This window comes from Vigna umbellata, chromosome 3 (genome assembly GCF_029865625.1).
Source record: "Vigna umbellata cultivar VRB3 chromosome 3, Vumbellata_1.0, whole genome shotgun sequence".
Classification (NCBI taxonomy): domain Eukaryota; kingdom Viridiplantae; phylum Streptophyta; class Magnoliopsida; order Fabales; family Fabaceae; genus Vigna; species Vigna umbellata.
Window position 1 is genome coordinate 27494774 of NC_142167.1, and position 8795 is coordinate 27503568.

Sequence of the window (8795 nt, forward strand, 5' to 3'; positions counted from 1 at the left end):
TAAAAAACTTGTTTTAAAATATGTTTATTTAAAATGATACAAATATTGATAAATACCTATGAAACATAATAATAAAAGCAATTGTGTAGAAGAGGTTGGTAGCGGGTAACGTAGGGAGCCGGTTGGCATCCTAAGAGCAATTGAATTAGAAAGTTGAAAGCTCCAAGTATTATTTTAAAAATGTGAGATTATTGATGGTTGGAGGGGTATTTGCAACGTGTCTAAACTAATAATAATATATAATGTTTATAATAAGGTTTCTTAGTTGAAACGTGCATAAATGGAAACTAGACGGAAGTTTGAAAATAATGTCCCATCCATCAAAGGTGCTATCTTTTTCCTTTCTTATGAGCCATAATACTCACCATTCCACTGCCCACACCATTTCACTTTCCATTATTCAATTCTTTCCCCATTTCACCAAGGCAACCTTTCACTTTCAATTCAACCTCTTCTTCTATTTTTCAACTCTTGCACCCCTAAATTATAACATCACACATCTTTATCTATCTACCATCTAACACTCTGTCATCTCACATCATTCTAAATTATCAAAATACATAAATTCAAAACAACCATACCATGTTTCGATAAACTTAACAAGAACAAGATATTACATTAACAAGTAAAAAGTTACAACTATTAACTTCATAAAACAAGGTCTTGAACATGGAAAATTAAGTTGGAAAAGTGAGAGCAAAACACAGTAAATATTTTACTGTAAGGAGGATTTGGAAGTGAGTGATTCAACTTGGGCCTTCCCACATGTTCCATTTAGCCTAATGTAAAGTCTATATTCATCATACGTCATTGGTGAGTACAAGGCTGGTCTCTCCTCTGTCACAAGCTCTTTGGCTGGTTGAATCAGTAAATCACTCCTTGGGTTATAGAACATGGCCAAAGACACACGATCTTGGTTTGAGTTCACAATCACCCTGTGTTCTACACTCTTGTAAATTGCATTGCTCAGCACCTGAAATCAAACATGCCATTCAACATTCGTTAATACCATTTCTTCATGAAATAACAGCTTTACTGGTAAAAGGTTTGAAGAGTGTGGGGAAGGTTAGGACCTGAATTTGGTCACCGATGTTGATGATGAAGGCATTTGGGACAGGCTTAACAGTGATCCATTGGTCCCCTTTGCGAACTTGAAGGCCAGAAACAAAATCATCAGGGAGGAGAATGGTCATGCCACCAGGGTCTGAGTGAGGGGAGAGTCCTAAAGTGAGGTCAGGTTGAGGGCACTTTGGATAGAAATTCACCCTTAAACATGCTCCAACCTCACTTTCACCCCCAAATGCATTAATCATGAAATCCTCTTTCAAACCAAGGTTTATCGATATCATTTCCAGTATTCTTCCTCCCAGCTTAACCACTCCTTCTCCATATTCACCGATCACTTTCCTATCACCACACAAACATAATTAGACTGTCTCAAATAAGTCATTCTTTTCATGACCTCACAAACTGACAACATCAATAATATAATCACATCTAAGGAAATGGTCCTACATATACCACTTAACCAAGAATATTTGTTTTCTGATTATGTACCAATTAACCTGTCTAAAATATGTACTATGCTTCTCGTGAGTTAGCTCCAAGAGAAGAAAATAATGTTACTGAGCTCTCTGTGCAACCAACAAAAGAAGAAAGAAAAAGCACAATTGAATACACCAGGTCCTTACACACTTTGCAGAGAGAACACACTTGTGGTGATAAAATATTCTCTTTTTGAATGATGTGTTGTGTATAAAAAATGCAGAGATAAAGACAGTTTGATGAATCATTTCACACAAGTTGAAATGGGTAGGTCATATTTTAAATGTGGAGTTATTTATCAGATAGAGCCATCAGACCGAAATGGTAGCCAATTAGAGTTTTGGTCTGGTCCATCCAATTTACACCGCACCCGTGAATCTTCAATGTCTTTAATCGGTGCATTCTGATACACACTGTGCCACCGCTTTCCGACAATTATCTATCCCCATTTTTTCAATCTTCTTTTATAAATTTTATAAACTGCAGAGATATGCCTTTGCCACACGTTTTACATGCAAAGGCCAAGTGTACTACGTGTTTACTTTGCAAAAAGGTGTTTAACAATTATACGTTAATCATATTTCTATACCCTGGAAAAAACCGCACCACCCATGCTGAATTTGTCAAAAAACTCTACCCTCTATAAAAAACAAAACTTTACTTCAAATTAATATGTTCAATTTCCACTAGATAAAAAAAAATTATTAAAGTTGAGATTCACTCATGTCTAACACGGCTCTGTCCAGATTGACAGATTTTAATTTCACTATCCCACTTTTATTTTTGCCTACAAAGTACCTTCTTCACAACCTCCCATGAGACCTTAATATACACAATGAAAACAACACCACTTTAATTAGTTGGGTACACCTTCATTTAGCAACTAACATTAAGCAAATATAAGTACCACGTCGCATCATACCAAACAAATAGCAACATTATAACTTGGAAACAGAAAAGAAAAAAAGAGTCATGATAGCAAGGGAATATATGTACCCACATACTTTAATTCTTAATTTGGGCCTAGGATGTTTGAACAAGCAACCTATCACTTGCTACCTATAAGTTCAAGTCACTATATAATGTCTGGGTTAATTTGACAATGAGCTTTCTCTGGGTTATTTTTAAGTAGACAAACATACATAAAATATAATAAGTACATCTTTAACATGATTCGTAGTTTGCATGTGTCAAAATCATTTCAGTGCTTCTACTAATTATACTTAAGTTACTATCAATTAATGAAGTAAATCTATAGTATATATTTCTTTTTCACCAAACAACATATACAAGTATGTTGTTCTTTCTTTTTCTATCTCTCTGGTCAAAAGACAGAGATAATAAAACATTTTAAGTGTGTTTTTACTTTATAAGAAAGAGACAAAGAAATAATTTATCTATGTAATGGATGTGGGACTTGTAAAAAGTAGAATAGACAGAAGATAATGATACCTCAAGGATGATGGAAATGCAGGCCATTTAGCTTGGTTTCTGACAGAGGGAGGCATGTAATGAAGGAAGAAGTAGTCACTCCAATCCAAGGAGGCTCCCTTCTGCACTCCCAAGCGACTTCCATAGCCCTCATAAGTGGTGGGGGAGTTTGCATGCTCCTCCTTCACCTCAAGAGGCTGGTTGAAGAATTCACGCCACAGCTCCCTAGAATTCTTCATCAACTCATGGCTAACTCCATGGTTCACCACCTGAAAGAAACCCCACTCACTGCAAGCCTCAGCCATCTTCTTCAGCCCCTCTTTTCGAACACTCTCATTCTTCGAAGAGAGTTGCTCAAGATCAATGACAGGGATGTTGGCATGATCATGGTATTGAGCATGTTGGTGATGAGTTTGAGGAGAGGGAAGAGTGTTGTTGGAGGGTCTTTGGGAGAGTGGCTTAATGTAACGGGAAGGGATAGAGCTGAGGCCACTTTCTGCTAAGGCTTGGACTCGAACCACTGGTTCTGGCCATGCTTGGCAACTCAGCATGTTTCTGGAAACTAGGAAAGCACAAAAACTAAGAGGGATTGGAGAAAATTTTGAGAAGTGCCTTTGAGTGTGTTTTTGCTTTTAGCTTATGTTGTAGTGTGGTTGAGAGCAACTACGAGAAGCCTATATATAGATAACAGAGCATTAGATGCCATATGCATAATTTCGGCGCCGTGATGAAATTGAGTTGCCTCTGTTCTTCTTTTTCTCACCCTTATGTCTTTACATTTTGATATTAGTTTTTTAATTTTTAATTTTTTTTATTAAAAACTATAAAAATTTATTTCTTTATAATATTTCAAAATAGGTTAGAATTGGTTAGGTAAGTCTATCCATCACGGATTCAGCTAGTTTAATTGAAAAAAAAAATTAAAATTTTGATACGAGTTAATTTTGAGTTTGACTCATTCAAAATTCGACTCACCCAAATTAAACGCGTGATAAACTAAGTTGATTCGTCAATTTACCTAATTTCTTTTTCTTGTTTGTGAATTATATTTGCAGTTTAAAATGATTTTAAATTATATTTCGATTGTATTATATATATATATATATATATATATATATATATATATATTTTAATTTTGAATTATTTTTTAAATTTAATATTACTCTGAATTTAAATTTATTTAGATTTGAATTAGAATTTTTTTTTTAATTTTTTGAAATTAAAAAATAATTTGTAATTAAGTCAGTGAACCAATATGTGTAATCTATCAACTAGTCAGATCAGGTTCAAATTTTTTTATTCACTAATAAAAAGTCGGATTAAATTCATTCACTAATTGACCAACTTATGGTGCACCAAATGACCCATTTTCAAAACACTACATTTTACTTTTATATTGTGTGTTAAATGTAAAAATGTATTATCATACTTTGGATATATTAAAAATATAAAGTAAATAACATACTTATATTTATTTATCCATTCATTTGGAAAAAAAATTGTAAACTTTTTTAATTTTAAAGAAAACAAAAGTAAAGAAGAGTAATCTCAAATTAATATAAAAATTTATTCATGCAATTCTTTTAATTTAATTATTTAAATTTTTTTATATATCAAACAAGGTTTTAGTTTGTTATTTGAATTATTTCAAATTAGCTTTTAACATACTTGGATTTTATCATTAAAAAAGTTAATATCAATTAGATTAATAGAATTATATTCTTATTTTTAAGAAAAAAAATATCAAAATTTAAAAAAGAAATCAAGTCTGATTTTGTGCTTAAATTTCGAAATATAAATTATATTTAATATATATATATATATATATATATATATATATATATATATATATATATATATATATATATATATATATATATATATATATATATATATATATATATATATATATATGTCCTATCTTATTTCATACGTATTTTTTTTCTTTTACTAAACAGGTTATTTAATTATTGTATTGAAAATTTGGAAACTGCTTGGAAAAAACTGTGCACTGACTTGAAATTGGTGCACCCCAACCATATACAACCAAATAATAATAATAATTTGATTACATAAATCTTTTTTACATTATTTATACTATTTTTTAATTTTTTAATAAATATAATAATTTATATTTTTATAATTATTTTTCTCTTATAATATGTATTAAATGAATATCAATATCAGTTGTCGAATAAAAGAAAATAAGTATGCTTTCTGAAAAAGTAAAAAATAAGAATATCTTATGTGTATTAGTTTTGTGTCTAACAACATATGGAAAACATGCTACATCGGGATAGAAAATAACATGACGGCATTTAGCATAAAACATAAATATAAAAGTTTTGGTCTATTCTGTACTTTTTAAGATATCGTGGAGCTACCGCTTTTTTATTCTAATTAAACCAAAACAAAGTTTATGTTTGTGTGTTGCCACCTAACTATTGTTTCTAATAAATTTCGACACGTCCTAATAAGTCAAAAATTGTACTATATAATTGTTCATAGAAACAAAATAATATTATTCAGTCTAATTTTATTTTAAATGTGTTATTGTATTAAGGTTTATGTTTAAATTTAAATTATTTTATAAAATTGGTTCAGTAGGATGAAATTTGTCATTATTATATATTGTAATTTAATTCTATGTTTAATCAATGTAATTTCTCATGTAATTACTTTTACTAGTTGTTAATTTTTCTAATAGAGAAAATCAAATATCAATGTCTTTCATTTTTCTATAAACCTTTCAAATTAACTATTTTTTTTCAATGTTATTGAAAAGAAAGGTGTTAAAAAGTAGACTTTAAGTTTAACTCAATCCCAAAACACACATCCCCACATGCCGTTGAAGTATATACATTTTCAGCGTGAGACTAGACATTAGTGAATGATCCGATAATGAATATGTCTATATAAATCTCGTTTGGATAAACTCTGATATGTTAAGAAGTGAATTTTAAGGTTAGCTCAATTCCATAAAACCAGTTTGTAAGGTGAAATTTACATTCAATTATATATTTTAAATTGACTTTATATCTAAACGTAAGACTTCTTACAAGAGGAATATGTAACATTTTCTACCTATTACATTTTATTTATATATAATATAATTCTCATTTTCAACTTAAATAAAATTAATTTAATAATTATTATTATACATAGATAAAATGTAATTGGTTTGATTTTATTATATTTTATTTTGCTTTAAGAAACTAAAAATCACGGAAAGTGTGAATTAAATAAGAGGTCTTATTAATAAATAGAGAAATGTGTTAAATATGCTAGAAAGGAAGTTTACCAGTAATTTCAGTCCTATCAAGCTTAATTAGAATTGTCTTCCATAATAATATATAATAATAGTATATATTGATACCTAACACCAAACAAAGTCAAGGAATTACTAAATGCAATATGTTTGACAAAATTGAAATTTTCATTATTTTTTGCTTCCTCTTTTGTTTTTTTTTTTCGGATTTTGTTATCGTACTTAAAAGAAATCACTATTTTTTAATTGAAGTTTTTAAGAAATTGTTGGTATTATTAATTGAGAATGTGACAGAAAGAAAAGAGGCTGTCCAATAATGTGCTTTGGTCGACATAGGACATAGATGACAGGATTAATATAAGCCAGCTCAAATGTCTGCTTCATCACTTTTCTCTATTTTGCTGGTATCTCTTTAACCCTCATTTTTAATAATAATATTGATTTTTACGATGTAATTCCAGCTTAATTGTTCTTATCAGTCCTTGATGGGACAGTTTGTATATATTCCTTATGCATCACTTATTTCTGTTTATTACTTTTTTAATATTAAAATATTTAAAATCACGTAATTTTAATTTAATTTTAATTTTTTATAATAGTTTTTTTTTACTTATACGATTTAAATACTAAATTATTAATTAAAAAAATTTCTTTTATCGGTTACACTTATGTTACATTCTTACTTCAAATTTAAAATTGTAATAAAGTTACAAAAAGAATTTGTTGATTTTTTTTCAATTTTTAAAATTTATACATATAAGATAAAACAAATATATTAACGTGAAAGTCCTCTGTTGGTCGAACCAATTCATGCTATCAATTCTAATAAAATAATTAAAATATAATAATTATGTTATAAAAACTTTATTAATATGTATGCATAAACAAATTAAACAAAAAAATGTATTGTATGGAACCACATAACCTAACATAAGTATTCTACAATTTACCTCTCAAAACAAGATTAACATAATTAATTAGGATTAGATAAACAAGTCCAACAAAATTTTAAATTAAAATTGTGAAAATGAATTAAAATTCGTAAGTCAATCCAGTTCATTATGAGTTTGAACTTAATTCGGATTAAAAAAAATTGTAAATTTTAATCGGACCAAAAGTAAACTTAATCCACTAAGAATTCGGTTCACTCGATTGAATCCATAGTGAATAGAGTTTGTTTCTCAACCTACGCATAAATTTTAAATATTAAATTATATTAAAAAAAGTTCTAAATTTTTTCTATCTTTAAATGTATTTGGATCGTATTGTAATTTTTATTGTATTTTTATAGTTTAATATCATTTTCGATTGTATTTTTGAATTGAACTTTATTTTTATTTCAATTAGAAAAAAATTGTAGTTTTTTAGTATTATAAAAAAATTAATCGTAAAGTGAACCAACTTGTTTAACCTATCAATATCTAGTGAGCTGGATCAGATTGAACCGGTTAACATGATTCGACTGTTATACTCTAAAGCATCTATTGACTTTAATCTACATAGTAAAAACTCATATAAATGCTATAAATAACACTTTTTACCAAATAAATTTTACACATTTAATATCGTATTTATTGATTTTTTATGTTCATGTCTGGGTCTCAATGTGTCTGCATATATTAGATCTAAAAATTCTAGGAGTCAAGGAAAAATATTTCAGCTTCCAAATAGAAAGATTTGGTATAACTCAAATTGAAGATCACGGTGAAGGAATGTTATCTATGAATATATCTTATGAGTGTGTTTAGGTACGTAAGAACAAACAATTATTAAATAAATTTTAATTAAAATATTTATCTTTTGTTATGATACACTAAATTATTAAAATAAGAAATATTATGATATAAAAAAATAAAATAAAACAATTTAAATTTGATAATTTATGAAGTAATTATTTTAATATTTAATAATTAATTTTATAAATATTCAAATTCAATAAATTAACTTGTAAATTAATTTTATTATATTTTAACTTTTTAAAATTGATATCAGAAAAATAAGTTGGATATTATTTGTAATTAATTAATTAATTAAATTTCAAATTTTAAATCATTTTTAATATTTTTTATTACATAAAGTAATTGTTTCTTAATTAATATTTCAAAAAAATATTTATATTCATTTTTATTGTAAAGACATATAAACATATTTTATGAGTGGTAATGGTTTAAAAATAATGAAACTCGATTATTTTAATATTAAAAGATTTTAGTATAAATAGTTTCGTTAAAAAAAAGTTTCATTATTTTAAAACACGCAATCTTTATAAATCATTCTCTAGAGTTCTCTAACTTCTCTTTAAGGGTTCTCATTCCCTATTCATGTGTTTGAAGATTAAAGACTACCTAAGTAATTACAACTGCGAGATCTTCAAGTATAACCGATTGGTTTCTTCAATAGAGTAAGTTGTCTTTCTGCTTTTTTTCTTTAGTTAGTTCCTTTTTTTCTTCTTGATGCTAGTATTCCTTGTTTTGGATGTTGAGTTTGAGTCTTCTATAAGACTCTCTGCTCATAAGTGGTTCTAACGATGATCGTATTTTTGTGATTCGTA

General features: G+C 27.9%; 1 protein-coding gene across 1 annotated transcript; it reads right to left on the reverse strand.

Annotated features, from left to right (window-relative positions):
- Positions 1-538: 538 nt before the first annotated feature.
- Positions 539-3686, reverse strand: LOC124846790 (jasmonate-induced oxygenase 2-like). Its single transcript, XM_047324140.2, has 3 exons — positions 2998-3686; positions 1074-1407; positions 539-973 (listed from the first exon to the last, which is right to left on the reverse strand). Exons 1-3 carry the CDS (start codon positions 3525-3527, stop codon positions 716-718), a joined length of 1122 nt encoding a protein of 373 aa, XP_047180096.1. The 5' UTR covers positions 3528-3686; the 3' UTR covers positions 539-715.
- Between the last annotated feature and the right edge of the window lie 5109 nt (positions 3687-8795).

What these genes read in the sequence shown, in the direction of transcription:
- LOC124846790 (XM_047324140.2), bottom strand. Translation starts at nt 3,527, where the DNA reads ATGCTGAGTTGCCAAGCATGGCCAGAACCAGTGGTTCGAGTCCAAGCC. An exon ending in GCATTTCCATCATCCTTGAG is followed by an intron (nt 1,408 to 2,997) that starts GTATCATTATCT and finishes GTGTGGTGATAG; the next exon opens with GAAAGTGATCGGTGAATATG. An exon ending in ACATCGGTGACCAAATTCAG is followed by an intron (nt 974 to 1,073) that starts GTCCTAACCTTC and finishes GTTTGATTTCAG; the next exon opens with GTGCTGAGCAATGCAATTTA.